We start from the raw sequence: 21112 nt of genomic DNA, 5'->3' as shown, positions 1-21112 counted from the left end.
CTAATTGGGCAGAAAGAGTACAGTACTTTAGTGGGTAAACAGGACACTCATTTTCCAGCTAGGGCAAAGACAAAGTACAAAACAAAAGGGACGGGGGGTACGGTTCAAGCAGTAGGGCCTTGCCTAGCATGCATGAGGACCCATTCAATCTCAAGTACCACCAAAAAAAAAGAAGAAGAAAAGAAAAAGGCCTCACAGGCCTCTTGGAGCTTGGGAAGCAGCAATTAGGCCTATCTGAGGAGTTGGGGCAGCAGAGGCCCTGTCGTTCTAGATAGCATACTCCCCACATTAAGAACCTGGGCCCCAAGCAGCTCTTAGCTGTGCCCCCTGTTGGCCCTCAGAGTAGTCTGGGGAGAATTTATCCCAGCCCAGACTTACTGACCTCCCGTAGCTACTCATGTATCCCCATGTGCTGTCCTCCCCTTCTCTGTATTAGTTGGTGTCTGGTGCCTGTGAAAGGAGGGAGAAAGAGCGTGAATGTGTTGCAGTAATTGATGATCTAAAATGGACCAGAAGCCAATTATAAGGGCAGTTGATACATATATATGATTTTCAAATTCTAACCCTTGGTTGCTCTTGCTTTCTCATCTTGCAGTGATGAAGGAGAGGAGAGCTTTTCTCTAATGACAATATACTAAAGTGCATCATAACTGGTGTGACTCTGCACCATCCATTGTGAATACCCTGCAGATTTCCCTGTGGAACTCTGTTCTTTTCTCAAACTTACCTGAGATCCTCTCTCTGTCTCTCTGTTTCTCTGCTCTGTCTCTCCCTGTCTCTCTGTCTCTGTCTCTCTCTGTCTTTCTCTCTCTCTCTCTTTCTCTCTCTCTGTCTTCTCTCTCTCTCTCTCTCTCTCTCTCTCTCTCTCTCTCTCTCTCTCTCTCTCTCTCTCTCTCTCTCTCTCTCTCTCTCTCTCTCTCCTCCCTCCCCTTTCCCATACTTTCCCTGGCAGTTCTGTTTCCCTAAGTAAAAACACTGTGGCACAGATACAGAAGACCAGGCCATGGAAACAGGCCACTCCTCTATATTCACACTGAAATATAGGACAGGACGGTACTGTGTGGGCCCCAGACGTATTCCTCCTGAGGTAGTAATGAAAGAAAAACATTCTGGAGGAGCTTGCCTAACCCTAATGGTGGGGTAGAGTTCAGGAAGAATCCTCCTTGAACTCAAGTCCCTTTAATAAGGCTCCTAAACCTCACCAAGACTCTAGACTCTGTCTTACCTCACAGCTCACATTCAACCAAGTATCCAGCAAGTACCAGCAAGTAGTTTAGTCATGATGAACAGGGCGGACCCTGCAGTGCTCTTGCCTAACAAGCCCGGGGACTGCTGCCGCCTCTGGCTTCTGCCCAGACTGCTATGCCTCTGCTTATAGGGCCTGTAGGGGGCGGGTTTGCACAGAGGTGCCTTCCATGCCGACACCTGGGAAAAAAGGCGGGCCTCCAGGCATGTGGGTCACTCTTCACATCCTTCCGGGTGTTAGCAGTCACATGAACACTGCCTCCCTTTTACTTCCTGTGACATCACATAACCAGCTTGGGAACATCTGCTGAATGTGAGTGACACAGGAGGTTGAGCCACCAATAGCTAAGCCCTAAGTGAGGCTGACTCAGCCCTGCCTTGGGGTTGATGGCCTTTCCTCAACAGTGAGCTGCATGCACAGGTGTAGGCAGAATGTTCCCCGAAGGGGAAGGCTTACGCCCCCTCACAGAAGCGTGTACAAAGGGAATGGAGGGCCCTGCCCCGTCCTGCTGTACTCTCTAAGGGCCATGCTGGGATAATTAGTCTTTACAATTTCGCTTGGCATTTTATGCTCTTTTTACCTCTACTTTTCCCCATACTCAGCCCATTGTGATTGTGCATTCATCCTATGAAACTGTCCCAAGTGTGATGCTACCTGAGTGCTTTCTTTGCGAAATATCCGTTATGCTTCCTTGTCACAAAATTACCGATCCTTTCATAGAAAGGCTACCTGATTTCATTTAGGTCCCTGCTTGCTATTGTTGATCCTGAGTAATTATTTTATATGAAGTCCTCTCTGTCACCAGAACTCAGGCCCTCATAGTCGATGTCTCCCCATCCCCAGACCCTGAGGCTGTCTGGATGCTAGGGTTGGGCTGGCCTGGTGTTGACCTGTCCAGTGCTCTGAGAAAGGGGACTCCTTAGAAAGCATAGGGCTCTGGGTCTACAGGTGACCAGTACTGCTGGTTACTAAAGATGATTGTCAGGCAAGGACCTCAGGATGCTACAGGGCTTTATTGGTCTTGGTTTTCCCCAACCATGTGGCAGAACTAGGGCTTGTTTCATTGGCAGAGGCCTGCATGAATGTGTTTTCATGTAGTTCTCGTGTTCATTCAAGGTTAGGGAAGCCAGAAGTACCGTGGAAGGGAATTCCAGAGAAAGGAGACTTCTTGGCACTTGATAGCCTACTCGGAATTCAAACCCGAAAATGACAACTGTGTGACTGGAAAGACTAAACCTTAGAGAAAAGAGCTAAGAATCTGAATCTTCTCAATTTCATGGGCTACACCCAAGTTGTGAGCCACGGAGTAGCTGGCACTGATAATCGCAGGATAGAATGGCTTGTTTTTATCTTGTTTCTCTTGTTTTCTAGAAAGACCAGGTTGGAGATAGACCAGCTGCAATTTCTCTCCCAACATTGCACCTCTCGGAGACCAGGCCAGCAGGTTCTGTTTTAAAAGCCAGTATTCTCCCCTAGAGTTGAGTCTGGTGTAGATGACAGAGCCAGTGACCTGCTTTGCTCTTCTCTGACCCTCCCTGGGGAGTGGGCATTGGCCAAGGCACAGTGATGCTGGGATTCAGGAAGGAAGCAGGTGGCTCTGGGAAGTCCTAGCCCAAGTCTGGGATCCCAGAGGGGCCATCGCGCTGGGCCTGTGGTTCAATCCTAGCAGCACAGAAGGAATAGATAGAAAAAAACAGGCATCCTTGAAAAAGCCCACTTCCTCTTGCCTTCCACCACTCTCCTTCCTCTTGACTTCTAGCACGAGAGCTTCTCCATTGTGAGGTGAGAACTACCGTTATTCTCTGACCTCAGATCATTTGAGGACCTGAGTGCAGAGGGTTTCTTTGCCTGCATGCTAGGAAGTGATGACTGCTTGGCAAACTTGTCCTTTTTGTAGAGATGGTATTTCTAATGTGTTCCTGAGGTTGTTTGCTGCACCAAGCTATTTATTGGAGAGACATAATGGCCTTAAATGGCCTTAAAGTTTTCTATGTCAACATGAGGAAATTAGATTTTTTAAAATTGTACTGAAGTATTGTTCTAGCTTAGTCAGAGGATCTAAACTTTCACCCTATTCTTTAATTCAAAACATTTTATTCAGCATCTATCCTGATTTCTCCTGTGTACCAGACACACAACCATTCCCTCTTCAGCAGAGCCTCTGGTTTGAGGCTCTATTCAGGCCTGTGAGCAAGACAGAGTGCTCTGTAGAGATGTGAAGAAGGGCTATGGGTGTGGCCTGAGTGGTAGAGAGCTTGCCTAGCAAGCACTGGGATCAATCCTCATGCCACCCCAAAACAAACACAACAACCACAACAACAAAACCCGTGAGAGTCTATAAGAGGGGCTTGGGAGGCGGCTCATTTGGTAGAGTGCTTGCATAGCATGCATGAGGCCCTGGGTTTGATTTCTCAGCACCACAAAAACAGAAAAAGGTAGAAGTGGGGTTGTGGCTCAAGTGGTAGAGCACTAGCTTGAGCTGAAGAGCTCAGGGACAGTGCGCAGGCTCAGAATTCAGGCCCATGACTGACCAAAAAAAAAAAAAAAAAAAGTCCCTGAGTTGAAGCTCTAGTATGAGCAGGAAAAAAATAATAGATAAATAAAATTAGGAACTTTTTGAGTACCAGTAATCCATAAGTAGAAAATCCCACAGCATGAAATATTCTGTCTTTTGGGAAGTTATTTTAAAATACTGCATAAATTTACCTTTAAGCTATAATATGTAAAGTAGATTTGGAGCATAAATGAATCTTACGTTCAGATTTGGGTTCCTTACCCCAAGTATCTCATGAATATGCACATTCCAAAATAAAATCCTAAATACAGAATACTTCTGGTCCCAACAGTTTGCGTAAGGGACGGTCAACTTTTACAGGGTGACAGGAATGTGACAATTCTGTGGCCAGCATAGGTAGCATACCTATCACAGTTTCTGATGCATTTCCTTACCTGCCTCATGTTGTACAATTTGAGGACAATTTTGTGAACACAGACCCTGCTAATAGGAAACCACAGAAGACTTCTGTTGGGGGAAAGAAACAGGGGCAGAAATAACCTTGCCTGGCTAGTGACCACACTGCTTTGGTACTTGCAAGTGTTTGATGCCCTCTTAGAATAAGAAAAATATATAAACTATAAAAGAAAAATGTGGAGCCGGGTGCCAGTGGCTCATACCTGTAATTCGAACTATGCAGGAGGCTGAGATCTGAGGATCACAGTTCAAAGCCAGTCTGGGCAGGGAAGTCTATGATATTCTTCACTTAACCAGTAAAGTAAGAGCTGGAAGTAGAGATGTGGCTCAAGTGGAAGAGCATTAGCCTTGAGCACAAAGAGGCCCAGGAGCAGCACCCAGGCCCTGAGTTCAAGCCCTAGGACCAGCAAATTAAGAAGAAAGGCAAAAGGAAGGAAAGAAGGAAGGAAGGAAGGGGGAGGAGGAAAGAAAGAAAAATGTGAGCCCAGACAAGCAGAGTGGCAAATAACTCCAGGTGCAAATAAGAAAAGGCCAGTTTGGTGGTTCCCAGTCAGTACCTAATCATACGCAAACTGCAGGGGCTAAAACATGCCTGGGAATGACTTCCTCTTGCTGCAGTTGGCTTGGGTCCTCCACGGATACCAGGCCATACTGTCCAGCCCAACTCCAGTGATGAGGGCCCCCTGAGGCATAGCTTCATATGTCAAGATTCCCCAGGTGTGCCTGGTCCTCTGTTTCAGACAGCTAAGGAAAAACTTTTTTGGGAACTTGTTGTTTGAAAGCATCTCACTGTATAGCTGAGGCTGGCCTAGAACTCTCATTTTTCCTGCCTCCCTACTGCTAGATTACATGTATACACCATCCTGATTTCCAAGTTAATTCCTCACTGTATTGTGACCAGCCCAACTCAGGTCACTGGAGCCCAACGATTACAGAATCTGCTCTGTTCTGCTGATCACCTGGCACAGTACCTGGCCCAAAGCAGGTGATTGAGTAATGGAGTAAATGGGCTCAGCGTCCATCCTGTATAGGTGGAGCACACCAAACAAAGACCCACTGTTCCTTTTCATACATGTTTGTCAGATTCCGATTTCATTCAAAGTTTTACCAGCTAAAAAAGTGGAACTCATCAAAGTAGAGAGTAGACTAGTCATTAGAGGAAGGAGCAATGAGGAGCTCAAATAAAAGGAATCAAAGCACCTGAGACAAGGGGTTAACCTGTGTTCTGTAGCACCACGTGGTAGGGTCATTGTACCAGACACTAAATCATATATTCAGAATAACTAGAAGAGTCCCAGGGTTTCTAACACACAGAAAGGATACATTTTGATGAGATAGAAATGTTGATTACTTTGATTCTATGTATATATAAAAAAGCGATGTATAATACAAAGCTTACGTGTACTAAATTATCATATTACACTCCATAAGTATGCATAACTTATATGTTGATTAAAATCTTTTTCTTTTTTTTTTTTTTAATTTTTTATTGTAGAGATACTATACAGAGGGTTACAGCTACATGAGTGAGGCAATGAGTACACTTCCACTTCCTCTTGAACATTGTTACCCCCTCCACCGTTTTCCCCCCACCATCCCCTCCCTCCCTCCCTTCCCCAAGGTTCTTTTTTTTTTTTTTTTTTTTTGATCGTGATTAAGTGATTACTTAATTTCCGGAAATTCACAGTATTGTGGAATAATGATGCTCATTTAAAGTCACAAGTTCATTCTAACTTTCCTGGAGCAAATTGTCTATCACAGTCTGTAATATATAACGGTGCTCATATGTTATATACCATATATGTGATCAGCAGCATGGGGATATTTAGTAGTGGTTCAACCAGATGAGTGGGAGTTCTTTGTTTCTTAAGTCCTGTTAGTTTTGTCATATCACCTAACCTTTTGGATTCATCATCCACTTATCAGGGAGACCATGTACTGTTTGTCTCTTCGTTCTTGGCTTACCTCGCTCAACATGATTCCTTCTAGCTCCATCCATTTCCCTGCAAATGCCATTATTTTGTCATTTCTAATGGCTGCATAATATTCCATTGTGTATAGATACCACAATTTTTGGATCCATTCATCTGTGGTGGGGCATCTAGGTTGTTTCCATATCCTAGCTATTGCGAACAGTGCTGCAATAAACATGGAGGTGCACGTGTCCTTGTATATTGGTTCCTGTTGTTCAGGGTAGATGCCTAGAAGTGGTATGACTGGGTCGTAAGGGAGGTCAATCTTTAGCTTTCTAAGGACCCTCCAGACTGCTTTCCAAAGTGGTTGTATGAGTGTACATTCCCACCAGCAGTGTAATAGCGTTCCTCGTTCTCCACATCCCCTCCAGCATTTGTCGTTGGCTGATTTGTGGATGTGGGACATTCTGACTGGGGTAAGGTGGTATCTCAGGGTTGTCTTTATTTGCATTTCCTTCACCACCAGGGATGATGAACATTTCCTCATGTGTTTCTTTGCCATTTTTATTTCTTCATTTGAGAAGTCCCTCTTTAGTTCCCTTGCCCATTTAGTAATTGGTGTGTTGGGTTTGGGAGGGATTAGTTTCTTGAGTTCCCTGTATATACAGGATGTTAACCCCTTGTCTGATATATTGCTGGTAAATATTTTTTCCCAATTAGTTGGTTGTCTTTCTAGCTTGGTTGCGATAGCTTTATCTGTGCAGAAGCTTTTTATTTTAAGGTAGTCCCATTTGTCGAGTCTCTCTCCAATTTGTTGTGACCCTGGGACTCTGTTCAGGAAGTTCCTTCCTGTGCCTATTAGTTCAAGTGTCTCTCCTACTCTGTCCTGCAGTAGTTTCAGAGATTCAGGTTTAATGTTAAGGTCTTTAATCCATTTTGAGTTGATGTTGGTGCATGGTGATAGGCTGGGGTCCACTTTTAGTTTTCTGCATGTGTCTTTTTCTTTTTTTAATGCTAGCCCTGGAACTTGAACTCTGGGCCTAGATGCTGTCCCTGAGCTTTTTTGCTCAAGGCTAGTGCTCTACCATTTGAACCGCATCTCCACTTCCAGCTCTTCTTTTACTGGTTAATTGGAGATAAGAATCTCGTAGGCTTTTTTGCCCAGACTTGTTTTGAACTGCCTGCCATCCTCAGATCTCAACCTCCTGAGTAGCTAGGATTACAGGCATAAGTCACGGGCACCTGGTTGATTAAAGTATTTTTTAAGGGAAAAAGAAAGAAAATGGGCCAGAAAATCATTCAGAGTAGAGGAGAATAAGGTTTTCAAGTGTCATGATCTCTTATGTGCCCCAAACCCTGAAGTGACCTAAGCACTGGGGTCCGATTGCCACTGCAGGAAGGCCAGGAATGGATGCAGGAGGAGAGCTGTCCACTGACGCCCTGGGAGATGCTGTGCTGTCTCCTCTTCATCCCTCCGTCTGTCCAGGAACCAGGCAGAACAAATAAAGCTCTGGCAGCTGGGCTGAGTCAGCTGAGGGCTGTCCTATTTCAAAGTATTTCTTTTTTGTTTTGTTTTTTTTTGTTTTTGTTTTGGGTCCAGTCGTGGGGCCTGAACTCTGGGCCTGGGCGCTGTCCCTCAGCTCTTCAGCTCAAGGCTAGCGCTCTACCACTTGAGCCACAGCGCCACTTCCAGTTTTTTCTTTTTTGCTTATGTGGTGCTGAGGAATCGAACCCAGGGCCTCAGGCATGCAAGGCAAGCGCTCTACCACTGAGCCACCTTCCCAGCCCATTCTTTTAGAATGATGTCTAGAGCTTACTGCGGGCAGAACCTCAGGTCAAGCCCAGAGCCTTCTTCCTATTTAGGATGCAGCCCAGATCCTGGGAGCTGTTTTCTTCTGGTATGTGTGAGGCTATAATTGGCCTCCCCATGCCCTGAGCTCTGCCCGCCCTGACTTACTTAGTGATGTATTGGCCTTGGAAATTATCCCAAGTTCTTTCATTCCGCGTTTAGCTGGAAAGTCCCTATGCAGCTGTAGTCACACTGAGACGTGTGGAGTGCAGGGGCTATGTGGGTCTTGACCCAGCCGCCTGACCCAGCTAGTTGTTTGCCTTTCCAAACCAGCTCCTGCCGGTGATTTGGGCCCCCTCCCCCTAGATAGGATTTACTGTGTTGCCTAGGCTGGACTCAGACTCCTGGGCGCACGTGAGCCTCCTAGGCAGCTGAGACTAGAAGCATGGCCAGGCACGTCAACTGCCAGTAACTTTATCTCCTCCAGGCTCTTCTATCCGCTGAAGCAGGGCCAGGTGGCCACTGCCCAGGCCTCCCTCACTCTCACTTTCTGCTCTCTGAGTCTGTCTTCACCCGTCTGGCCAGTGTGACCCAGAACCCCTTGCTTATTTGTTTTTGCATTTCCCCCAGAGTACTTTAGAGTCCCGGGTTGGGGATGTTAAGCTTAGGGTGGATTGTAGGAACTGGCCTCGCCTCATCTGAGGACCGCCTTCCTGCTCCACCTCCGTGGGGAATGAGCCCTCAGACACCCTGCCTTCCTGCGTTCCCTTGTGGCTAACAGCCAAGGGGGAGCTGGAGGTGTGGGAACTGCCCGGGTGGACGTGTATTGGACAGAGGCAGCTCTACTCCCCACCGTGTTTTGTTGTTGTCTTAGCTCTGGCTGACTCTAAACTTGTAGTCCTTCTGCTCAGCTTCCCGAGTGCTGAGATTGCAGGTTTGTGCTACCCCCTAACCTTCTATCTTAGTTTTTGCAAAATCTCCAGCAAGAGCCTTCTTGCGGTTTTCGTGGCCAGAACATCCTTCTCTAGGGGCTTCATGTATGAATGGTCTGGATAGTTCTCAGTGCTTCTGGTTTCTTTTTGTTCATTGTAGCCAAGCCCAGAATTAAATCAACATTTCTCCTTCCCAGAGCTTCAGGCTTGGACTGCCAAGTTCTGATGCTTGATGATTTACTTGTCTGCAGGCCTTGGGCAATCTAAAAAAAAAAAACACTGGGAGGAAGGTAGACTGTCTGTTGTTCCACATGCCGGATTCTCTGCTCTAAGACAGTTCTGTGAGGTTTTACATCCTTCATATTGAAAATACGTTGGTATGAAAGAATGTAGTATGGATGTTTAAAATGACAGATGGGCGGTCTAGGCACTGGTAGGCCAGGGCTCAGGTAAACTCATTACCAGGCATACACCTGTATTTGTAGACCCTTCTGTCCAGGGAAAATTTCTCTACAAACTTGAAATCATCTTCCTGTAACTCTAGCACCACCTTTTTACCCTAGTACTTACCTGGGGCTCTTTCTCATGCCGTTGAGAGGTTCAAAATCCTGTATACAACAGAAATGCCAGGCCTCCAGAGCATTATCTGTGCAACCTGCCAGTCATTGCTGAACAATACTCCAACTCCTATCCTTTAATAGAGGTCTACCTGGGACCTGGTGTGGCATTTCATGCCCAAACCCCATATGATTGCTATTGCTTTAGAATGTCACAGAAACCATAAACCTTCCCTGGACAGATCACAAGACCATGCGTTGACCCGCTGTCACCTGATTTTCTGCTTCTCAACCCCTGCTAGTAAGCCCAGAAAGACCTAAACACAAGTACATGTTATATTCCTTCACATTTCTGCTTCCTCCCGTCTCTGTCATGTGATAATGTTTGTGGTCTATAATAAGCCAAGACCACACATACACTTCTGCAGAGGTCTATACGAGTTGCTACTGGATGTCATATGTGTTGCTTTACAGTATACCACCTGTGTACAAGACTTAAGTAACAAAGGCTCAGTGGAGCCGAGTCTGCACTCCACAATGTGTCCATATGTTTATAATTTCATTCAGCATTCATACTAATAACCCTGGGAGGTCGGCATCATAATCCGTAAGACCGTATGAACCCTGAGTAGTTACATAATTTTTTATTCTTGTTATAAAGGTGATGTACAGAAGGATTACAGTTACATAAGTCAGATAATGACTCTCCTCACTCTCCCAGTTTTTCCCTCCCAGTTATATAGTTTTTTTTCTGATTTCTTTCTCTCTTCCAGTTCCTGGAGGAGTTTGTACCTCTCTATCATGTCATGCTACAGTGGTCGACTGCAGGATCAACTGGGGTTTTCAAGCAAAGCTGGGGAGATAGGGACATCAGACAGGAATGTGGGCCTCCAACCCCAACTGGGGTGAGTGAGAGGGACATCTGAGGAAAATGGGAGCTTCTAGCCCAAACTGGGGTGATTGACATGGAGATCAGAGGGAAATGGTCTAGAAAGGAGACAGGGCGCTGATCTAGATTAAGGGAAACATAGGAGTCTCAAACACAATATTTTTAAGTTTTAAAAAAGACTATGAGGGGCTGGGAAGGTGGCTCAATGGTAGAGCGCTTGCCTTGCATGCATGAGGCCCTGGGTTCGATTCCTCAGCACCATATAAGCAGAAAGAAAAAAGCTGGAAGTGGCGCTGTGGCTCAAGTGGTAGAGCACTAGCCTTGAGCTGAAGAGCTGAGGGACAGTGCCCAGGCCCAGAGTTCAGGCCCCACAACTGGACCCCCCCCCCAAAAAAAAAAAAGACTATAAGTCTATGGTAGAACTGAAAAATGTACAAAGGAACAATAGAATAGGAATAACAATTCTAAAAAATTATCTTTTGGTATACAAATAGACAGGCACAGATCATCAACAACAGATGCTCAGACCACCGGACAAAGGAATACTGGGGGCAGGGCACTCCTGTGGTTTCTTTTTGTTGTTGTTCTTGTTGTTATTAGTCGTGGGGCTTGAACTCAGGGCCTGGGTGTTGTCCCTAAGCTTTTCTGCTCAAGGCTAGCACTCTACCATTTTGAGCCACAGCTCTACTTTTGATTTTCTAGTAGTTAACTGGAAATAAGGGTGTCACGGACTTTCCTTTCCCAGGCTGGCTTCGAACCTTGATCCTCAGATCTCAGCCTCCTGAGTGACTAGGATTATAGGCATGAGCCACCAGTGCCCAGCTGCCATGATTTCTGAGTATTGCCCAAAGGTGACAGTTTATTTACAGAGGAAAAAACGTCAGTGCTAGGTGTCCATCACTCATGCCACTCAGTCAAGCCTGGCTCGGTCCTTTACTGAACAAATAACTGTGTGGTGTGTTTGTTCACAAAAACTGTTTTCATGAATCTGGCCCAGTGGCATAGGCAGGTCTAGTGTGAGAATACAGTCAAACAGCTGCCCAGATACCTCCAGGGAGGCAGCCAGACTTGAGGCAGAGACCTTGCCCCACTCCCAGACCGCTCGGGCTGGGTTGCTTGAAGAACTTGGCCCCAGGCAGTGACTTTAGAGCTATGTAGTTCCCTTCTGAGTAGTGAGAAGAGCTACCTGACGGTCTCCCATACCCCTGTCATCCCTGACTGTTGCTGGCTTTGTTCAATCAGGCTGGGGCTCAGGGGTGATACAGAAAGTAAACGTGGCCAGGCACCGGTGGCTCACACCTGTTATCCTAGCTACTCAGGAGGCTGAGATCTGAGGATCCTGGTTCAAAGCCAGCCTGGGCAGGAAAAGCTGTGAAACTTTATCTCCAATAAACCATCAGAAAACTGGAAGTGGTGCTGTGGCTCAAGTGGTAGAGCAGAGGAACAGCTCCCAGGCCCAGTGTTCAAGCCATATGACCAACAAAAAAAGAAAAAAGAAAAGAAAGTAGACGTGGACATGTGATCTTTATTCCTCTCCTACCAGCCTCCTTTCCCAGCTTCTACCAAATCCATGGAGTTTTTTGTTTGTTTGCTTTTGCCTTTACTTTTAGTGGCCGGATGTTCAGATTTCATGGAGGTCCTGTCTTCATTTTAGTGAAGGGCAGTGCCTCGGTGCCTAGATGGTCTCTCCTTCCTCTCTATACATCCTTCATCCTGGGGCTAGAGTCCTGGTCCATGCTGCATCCTCAGAACTGGGCCTCCGTGTTTGTCCCTCAGGTCCCGGTGTGAATGGCCTGGAGGAGCCTAGCATCGCCAAGAGGCTGAGGGGCACCCCCGAGAGGATCGAGCTAGAGAACTACCGCCGGTCTGTGAGACTGGCCGAGGAGCTGGAGGAGGTGCCCGAGGAGACCCAGGCAGAGCACAACCTGAGCAGCGTGCTGGACAAAGGCACCGAAGAGGACGTGGCCAGCAGGTCAGTGCCCGTGGCTTGCCAGGCTCTTGGGTCCCCAGATGAAAACCACCTCACTGGAGGGCAGCCGGGGAGCTTCTTAAAGATGGAATCCGAGCCAGACTGTGTGGAAATCCTGGCTCAGACACTTTCCAGCAATGGAGCTGTAGGTAAACTTTGTCGTTTTTTATGCCTCAGTTTCTTTGTCTGTAAAATGAAACCTATGCTAGCTCCTTCCTCACTTAATTGGTGTGACGACTAGAGGGGGAAATAGGAATATGGTTCTAAAACAGTACATGGTATCGGGCTTCTCTGCCTGGTGCTGACTGTGTGCTTCGATCATCCTCTGCTTGTGAGGTTTTGTCCCTCTACATAGGAAGTGGGCAGAGCTAGGAATAGAACTGATTTCCTATCTCAGTTTTTCTGGGTCCAAGCCTAGGGTTCTTCCTGTTTTTCTTGCGGTCTCATCTGCTCTTCCCTGCTCTGTCAGTAGCCTTACCTGTAACCTATACACAGTCAGCAGTCACTGCACTGACCTGTGTTTCCCTCCGGCCTGCGTTTCCCCGCAGCCAGCATCTCCCTGCAGCCCTCCGGCCTGCGTTTCCCTGCAGCCTGCATCTCCCTGCAGCCTGCATCTCCCTGCAGCCCTCCAGCCTGCGTTTCCTTGTGGTCTGCTCACGGTGCCTGCAGCCCTTGAGGGCTTGCAGCGGGTAGCCAGGCCAAGACACTGATGGAACCAGCCTGGAAAGACACAAAAGAGTTTCATTTTTTCCTTATTTCTTGGGTGATTTGTGAATTGCCACTGCAAGATTTCCAGATTTCCTGATGGTAAACACCACTGGGACATTTGGTGCAAAAGCAGTTCCTGGGCCCTCCCCTAAGGTGTGGAGTGGGAATGGCTGTCTTTTACAGACATTCTTGATCATGTTTATGATCAGCTCCATGGTTGACTTTACACAGGCACCTTGCGCCAGGACTCAGCAGCCTCCTGACCCTCCTTCCAAGCTGGGTGGAGCCTGTCTTCTAGAGGACTCTAGAGGATGCATTTTTAAATTTCCTGGCCCAAGGCCAGGGAAAATTGACTCTGTGGTTTGGTGTTGTTTTGTCTTGTTTCTGTTTTCATCAGTGCTGGGGCTTGAACTCGGCCGGGGCACTGTCCCTGAGCTTCTTTTGCTCAAGACTAGCGCTCTAGCACTTGAATCACAGCACCACTTCTGGCTTTTACTCTGTCTGTGGTACTGAGGAATCGAACAGGCTAGGCAAGCATCTACCACTAATCCCCATTCCCAGCCAACCTCTGTGGTTTTAATATTGGTTTCCCTTATTGCTCAAAGCAAAGAAGGCGGCCTGTGCTGTGCCGGGTGCTGTAAGTGCTTTAGTGTTCACAGATTAACATTTCCATGGGCTTCCCGCAACCGGATGGCATCATCATGTGTGGCAGAGCGTGAATAAATGGGATTTCCTGCCTGTCCTTCCCCTGTCTTGCCTTGTCCAGCAGAGGCAGTGGCTGAGCACATGCTTGATTTTCACCCATGTGAAGGTCACTGGTTGATGTTACCTGCTTGGCAGTGTTCATGAGGTCTCAGTGTGGGTGGGACTTTGGTGTTTGGCTGAACAGGACAGCAGTTCGCAGAGTCCTTGATTAGAGTCCTGTTTCCCTTTGAGAAGCCTCAGAGAACTTCAGGGGGAACCCCAGGCAGAGCCCCCTCAGGCATAGCCTTCCTCACCATCCTCTGCCAGCTTCCCTCCGCAGTGATGCCCCCCAGAACCTAAGAGTGCTTTAGGCTGTCTGTGATGCTTTTTTTTTCTCCTGTAGGGATTCTCCTCACAGAGTTTCTAGGCTGATGGCTGGCGCTTGATGGTTCATGCCTGTGATCATAGCTACTCAGGAGGCTGAGATCTGAGGGTCATGGTTCAAAGCCTAGCCTGGGCAGGAAAGTCCATGAGAGTTTTATCTCCAATGAACCACAGAAAGCCAGAAGTAGAGCTGTGGTTCAGGTGGTAGAGTGGCTCAACTTCCTGTGTCCAAAAGCTCAGGAACAATGAACAATGGCCAGGGCCCCAAGGTCAAGCCCTAGGACCAGCAACAACAGGAAAAAAATAGTTTGTAAGCTGAGTCAGGCACCAGTGGATCATGCCTATAGCCCTCGCTGCTCAGGACGGAGGCCCTGGAGGATCAGGGTGGTTCTAAGTCAGTGTCTTTGGCACCACTTGTCAAATTCCAGACCTCCCTGCCCACAGAGGAAGGCTGCTTTGCTTGTCTTGAGCGCCAGGAAATGGCAGAGCCTCTGAGCTTGTCGCTTACAGAGAAAGATGAGGGCTGACCTTTCCTCTCGCATCTTCACACTCCAGTCCGTGAGCTGCCATAAAGCCGCTAGAGGTCGGGTTAGGAGCTCCCTTCTCTCGGAAAGCTGGGGCCGTGCAGCTCAGCCTGCTGGCTTACTACCATTACCCAAACAAGCCTGCGGACACTCAGCTGTGGAGGAGAGGCAAAGGGTTAAGATGATTGCAGCTCTGACCTGGTTTTATCTTTGAACCATATTACCTGGCACATACCAGATCCATTCAAAATCCATTCAAAGAAAGCAAACTACCCTCAAGAAGAGCAAACATAATTCCAGTTTAAAAAAAAAATACTAAGCCAGGCATGAGCCAGTGGCTCACACCTATTATCCTACTCAGGAGACTAAGATTGAGGATTGAGGTTCAAAGCCAGCCCGGGCAAGAGTCTGTGAGGTGCTTATCTCCAATAAACCACTCAGAAACCTGGAAGTGGCTCAGTGGCTCAAGTTGTAGAGTGCTAGCCTTGAGCTGAAGAGCTGAGGGACAGTGCCCAGGCCCAGAGTTCAAGCCCCACAACCGACCCAAAAATAAATAAATGCTGAAACATGATCGAACACAGATGCCAAGTCTTCCATGGTTCAGATCCCTCATTCATGACCTGTGACGCCAACTCCTCCCCTTTACCTGACTTATCATGATGTGTTTGTGCCTTGTCCCCCTCTGAGAGTATGCATCTTGCCCCTGTCATCTTTGCCTTTACTCCTGGGTGTTTAGTAAGTGTATTGTAAGCCGAGGACACTGGGCACATTATAATTGGGTGGCTAAATGAGTAAGGCAGGCCACAGCTTGCAGGAGGGAGTCAGTTCTTATTCCTGCATCCACTGGCTTAGCTGCGGTGGGCGTTCAGCGTGCTCTTTCTGTGCACCTATAACTCCAGCGCTTAGGGATCATTGAGAGTTGCAGGCCATCCTGGGGTACATCATGAGACTTTGATGAACGTCAGTGATCCCTGACCTCCATAGCATAACCAAGACCCAGGTGGTAAGAAAGTCATGGGTCATTGGGGCTTGGAATGTGGCTTAGTGGTAGAGTGCTTGCCTAGCATGCATGAAGCCCCTGGTTCAATTCCTCAGTACCACATACACAGAAAAAGCCAGAAATGGCACTGTGGCTCAAGAGGTAGAGTGCTAGCCTTGAGCAAAAGCTCAGGGACAGTGCCCAGGCCCTGCATTCAAGCCCTAGGACTGGCAAAAAATAAAGCCGTGGGTCACAGAGCATAATAGTCACCCCTGGGGTCATGTGGTCCAGCGGGCCAGTCTGCTGTCACTTGTGACACCAACCACAGATTCAGGAGTTTCCCCAGCCACTTTCAGACCCGACCCTTGTCTAGAAAAGGACCCACAGAACTCACCAAGAGCTGTTACACCGTGGCCGTGGCTTGTTACAAGGGAAAGAAGCCGGCTTTAAAAAAAAAAAAAATCAGCCAAGGAAAGAAGTGTGTGAGCAAACTGCCAGACTCCAGAGCTTCCCAGTGTTCTATCGAAGTGGGACCAGGACCTTGTGTTGCTTTCTTGGTGTCAGTGTGCGACAGTGTGGGCTGAGTATACCCACCCAGGCTTGGGAGCTTGGAGTTTTCTGGCCGGTACCATTTGGCTCAGAACCCATACCAAATCACAGCGTCAGTCTTTATGGTATGTCCAGTTCCCTCCCCCAAAGTAAGACTGTGGGATATGGCTAGCCTTCACTTGCATCTGCTTACTAGACTTACTACCACCCAAGGTCCCAGGCAGTCCTCTTAGACAGAATCCCAGGGGGCCAGGCGTTTTCCTCCCCTACGTTGAGGACAAGGGCAGACCTGTTTGGGACAGTCAGACTCTCCCTACACAGAACCAGTGGCCCTGGTAGTGCACATCATTGTCCTTGACTCTGTGTGCTCACAGCTGGGCTGTGAGGAGCTGCATGTTGGTGCAGAGGACCCTGCCTTCACAGAACACCAGGGAGCCTGATGCCCCTGGGGCCCATCTCCATAGGTCAAGTGCTTTATCCTGAAAGCCAGGGCTGGGCCAGGGAAAGGTGTTCTTGTAAAGTGCTGCTCTGTTCCAGCCTGAGCTGGCCTCTTCTGTGAACAGAACCAGAGTGGAGGATAGAGCTATTTGTCAGGCAGGGTGGCCCAGGGGTTGATCTTTCCGGTGTTTTGGTGCTGGGCCTGCTTGGTGGGCAGGACGCTGGCCGCACGTCTGTGTGGCCTGCAGGTGGGAGTTTGTGCTGGGCCTGCTTGCCTGATGGGACCCTGGCCCCACGTCTGTATGGCCGGCAGTGGGGGGGGGGACTGGGCTCTCAAGGATCACCATCACGTTAATCAGGCTGCTGCCTCCTCTGTGCTCCTCACTACGCACATACATCCTGACTGCCCGTGCATGCCTGTACCCCCATGGTTCTCATGAGAGGCTTCTAGCCAACCTAAGTAGAATAGAATTGAGTTCCCTCCACCAAATAGTGGCCAGAGCAAAAAAAACATTCTCTCTTTCCTCAGTACTGAGGGTCATGAGGTCGTAGCAGGAGTCTATGCCCCTGCTCTGCTCTTGTGGCCTTCTGTGACCCCTCAGTGGTGGGGCCTGCTGGCCACTGTGCCCACAGGCTGGGCTGTGTACCCTACCCCCGTCCTCCTACCTCGCGTCCCCTCCCACTCGGCTGGACCTCTGCTCCCAGCCTTCCCTTCTCCGTGTGATGTAACCCCTCACTTGGATTATGTGGTCCTTCCTCACAGCAGTTCCGAGTCGGAGATGGAGGAGGAAGAAGAGGATGATGAGGAAGACCAGTTGCCCACCTCTGACCTGGGTGGTGTTCCTTGGAAAGAGGCAGTGAGGATCCATGCTCTTCTGAAAGGAAGGAGTGAGGAGGACCTGGAGGCCTCCAAGAGCTTTGGGCCTGAGGAGGAAGAGGAGGAGGGGGAAGAGGAGGAGGAGGAGGAGGAAGAGGACTATGAAGAAGAGGAAGAAGAATATGATGAAGAGGAGGAAGAATCCAGTGAAGGTCAGAAAATACTCCCTTCTCCTAGCCCTGACCCCCTCCCCTGGAGCCAGGTGTGAGTTTAACAGGCACAGTGGCTGCAGCCACAATTCGCTGTACACTGACTGCCTGCCTCAGAGCCAGAGATGGTGTTCTCCCCTGCCCCCACTCCCCTATCTTAAGTCAGAGCCAGAAAGATCCTCCTCCCCTTCCACACTTCCTGATCTCAGAGCCAGGAAGACCCCCCCCCTCCTCCCCCTCCCACACTCCCTGATCTCAAGAGCAGAGGAGATACGGGTGTCTGGCGGAACATTGCAATGTGATAATGTCCCTTGTGCACCTTTGTACTTTAACTGCAAGTGGAAGCCAGGGGCCAGTGCAAAGTCTTCGTCTACATTAGGATACTCGTTCCTGCTTCCTCCTTTGTCTCCCCGCCCCCCCATAGTGTCAATTAGTGAAATGTATTTTCCTAAGGGGAGGGAAATTAGCTCTTTAAAGGAGTCTCTGGTTCTGTCTTGAAAGCTGAGGCTACTGGGCCTCAGTGCCAGGGACAGAGAGGATCTGTGGTCACAATGGAGCTGGTGGAGAAGGAGCATCTTCAGTGTGCACTTGTTCTGATTGCTTCTGAGATAGCTTCTTGTGGTGGATTTTTCCATTCCCTCCTTCTCTCTGGCTGTGAGGGGAAAACCTGAGGACAGAGGAACATTCCTTCCCTGTCCTGGAGGCACGGAGGTCCCGTGGGTGACAGGTAGAGATGTGACGCCCCAGGAGGGTTGTTCTTGCTCTGCAGGAGCACAGAACCAAAGAGAAGGTTCCAAGCCCTACTCCTTCCTTCTGTGCAGAGCAGGTTGAGTCTGGAGGCACGGGTGTGGTGGAGGGTTGAAGTGAGGTTGCCTCTCTGTTTTTCCTGAATCCAGTGTGCTCCTTGCCCAGGCCCACCCGACACCTGTTCCCTCTGGCACCTCAGCGCCTGAGCCTTTCTCCGGCAGGACTCGTGTTCACACAGTGATCTCTGGAGAGGGACCACCCTGACACCAAGGCCTGCCCAGGGGTTACACTCCCTGGGGGCGTTTAGAAAACCCTCGGGAACTACTCCGCCAGGCCTCGTGCAGAGTGCCACGAGGGTAGCCCACGGAGGCTCAGGCCCTGCGTTCATGCAGTTTCCTGAGACTTGATGAGGGTCCGCACAAGAAGCCAGAGACCACGGCTGGGGCCTGGGGTCCTCTCGTCCCAGCCACATCTGCAGCACATGCTGCAGACACAGGGCTGCCCCCTACCCCCCGCCTGCTCCCAGCTCACACCCAGGAAAGTACCTTGTGAACTCACTTCATTGTGGATATCGTTGCCTCCAGTGAGGGCTGAAGCTTGCTATCTTTGGACCCACATAGCTCAGTCTTCCAGGACCTTCCCCAGGCCCCCTTAAGTGGAGTTAACTGCCTACTCTTAGAGCCAGTATCAAGATCAGGCCTGCAGAAAATGAGCTTCAACCAGAGAAGTACGTGTCGCATAGTCCAGCCATGCTCGGTGTGTTCACGGGCTAGCCCTTGTCCCAAGCCTGTGATGTGTGTCTTCTGGGCGGATGTGAGGATCTGGACACCTGTGGGCAGTGACAGGACCCCACTGCTGGCCGCTGGAGATAACTCTGCTTTCTGTTCTCTTTCCTCCTTCCTGTCCCTCTCCACTTGCCCCTCTGTGGGATTCTTGGTGCTGTCGGTGGGTGTCTGGCTCCCCCTGCTGTAGAAGGGGAGTATTGCCCCTGGGACAGAGAACTTCTGCAAGGCCAGTGGCTCCAGCATCTCTCAAAGGAAGAAGCAGCGGGTACATGTAAAGGTACCCACCTTGCCCGCCTTCCCACCTCTGTCCCAGATCCCTCCCCATCCAAAACCCATCTCCAAGAGCAGGTTCCACACGAAAAGATCTGTGCTTTCCAGATAGCTGCACTTGGGTTTTTTTTTCACACATCTAGCTGGCTACCTACCCCCATACCCGGCCTTCCCAGCACAGAGAGCAGTGTCTACGTCAGTAGAGAGTAAGTGATGCCTGTGGTCCTCTCTCTACCCTCAAGGTTCTGCCCCGGGTTCCCCTTACCCAGGGAAGACTTGGCAGCTTCTCTAATGCCGGAAATTGCATGACCAAAGTTTCCATCCCACCTTAGCTGCCTTTAGTATTTCTCAGAGGAAGGAAGGCTGACTTCATGCTGCTGATAAATCCCCCCCGGCTGTATGTGTTAGCGGGAGACAGAATATAACTCAGGGAGAAGCTCACATTTTAAAAGGTAGAGAAAGAGCTGGCTGACCTGCCAGGCAGGCTGTTCGGTGACTGATGTGATTTAGCCCCATCTTGTACCAGAAAGGCAAAGAAGCCTTGGAGAGAATCTGTGAATCTTGAGACAGCCACTCGCTGGCTCAGTGGTAGAGCACTTGCCTTGCATGCCTGAGGCCCTGGGTTCGATCCCTCAGCACCACATAAGCAAAAAGAAAAAAGCCGGAAGTGGTGCTGTGGCTCAAGTGGTAGAGCACTAGCCTTGAACTGAAGAGCTGAGGGACAGTGTCCAGGCCCAGAGTTCAGGCCCCACGACCCGGACCCCCCCCCCAAAAAAAAAAAAGACAGCCACTCTAGGAAAGGTGCCATGAGGGGCCGAAGCCCCCATGTTAGAGCACAGGGCAGGGTCTACACTGAGGACCTGTAATACATATGTTCTCCAAGAACCACTGGAGTCACAACGGTAGACAAGAAAATGGAGAGTTGTCACCAGACGCTGGTGGCTCACACCTATAATCCTAGCTACTCAGGAGGCTGAGATCTGAGGATTGCGGTTCAAAGCCAGCCCAGGCAGGAGAGACCGTGAGACTCCTATCTCCAATAAACCACCAGAAAACCGGAAGTGGCGCTGTAGCTCAAGTGGTTGAGCGCTCGCCTTGAGCTGAAGAGCTGAGGGACAGCACCCAGGCCCAAAGTTCAAGCCCCACGACCGATCCAAAAAAAAAAAAAATAGAGAGTTGTCCTAGCAAAGCAAATTTTACTTCTGCAGAAGAGTGTGCCATCAGCCAAGAATCTGTCAAGCAAGCCCAGAACAGGCAGGCAGCTGCCCTGATTATCCGGGATGGAGCAGGCCCTGCCCCTCTGCTCTGATAGGCTGAACTCAGGTTCACAATTTGCTCAGACTGGCTAGTTTGAATCAGATAAAATATTAACCATCTCAAAACATAGCCACACCTCTGCTATTCCCTGAACAATCAGAGGTGTGTCTTAATTCCATCTTGGAAAATCAAGGAAGATAAAACTTTACGTTTCAAAAACCCTTTTCCCAAAGCAGTTTCTCTTGTCCACCAGAGCCAAGCTACCAGGAACTTTTAAGCAACACACTTTGATAGAGAAGAGGTTTTCTCCCGGGCCCTGATCAGTATTTTCTGCTCCTGTATGTCATCCTCACTGCTCCCAGCCCAGAGAGCATCATTGTAGTGACCAAACAGGAGCCAAGTCACTCAGGAAAATGGCTGAGGGAAAGGATGGCACCGCTCCCAGATTGAAGCTGGCTCCTGGCAGGAACTCCAGAATCCTTCAGATCTGTGGTA

General features: G+C 49.1%; 1 protein-coding gene across 1 annotated transcript in view; it reads left to right on the top strand.

Moving 5' to 3' along the window:
- The window catches only part of LOC138817904 (F-actin-monooxygenase MICAL3), a 158053-nt gene that overhangs the window by 99433 nt on the left and 37508 nt on the right, over positions 1-21112 (top strand). The window contains exons 20-21 of the mRNA XM_070008675.1: positions 12074-12269; positions 17296-17561. Of these exons, the coding sequence (XP_069864776.1) occupies positions 12074-12269; positions 17296-17561 (462 nt within the window). The remainder of the gene's footprint in view (positions 1-12073; positions 12270-17295; positions 17562-21112) is intronic.

The sequence above is a fragment of the Dipodomys merriami genome, unplaced genomic scaffold (assembly GCF_024711535.1).
Source record: "Dipodomys merriami isolate MVZ:Mamm:240054 unplaced genomic scaffold, mDipMer1.0.p SCAF_703, whole genome shotgun sequence".
Classification (NCBI taxonomy): Eukaryota; Metazoa; Chordata; class Mammalia; order Rodentia; family Heteromyidae; genus Dipodomys; species Dipodomys merriami.
This window is presented reverse-complemented; position numbering and strand designations above follow the sequence as displayed.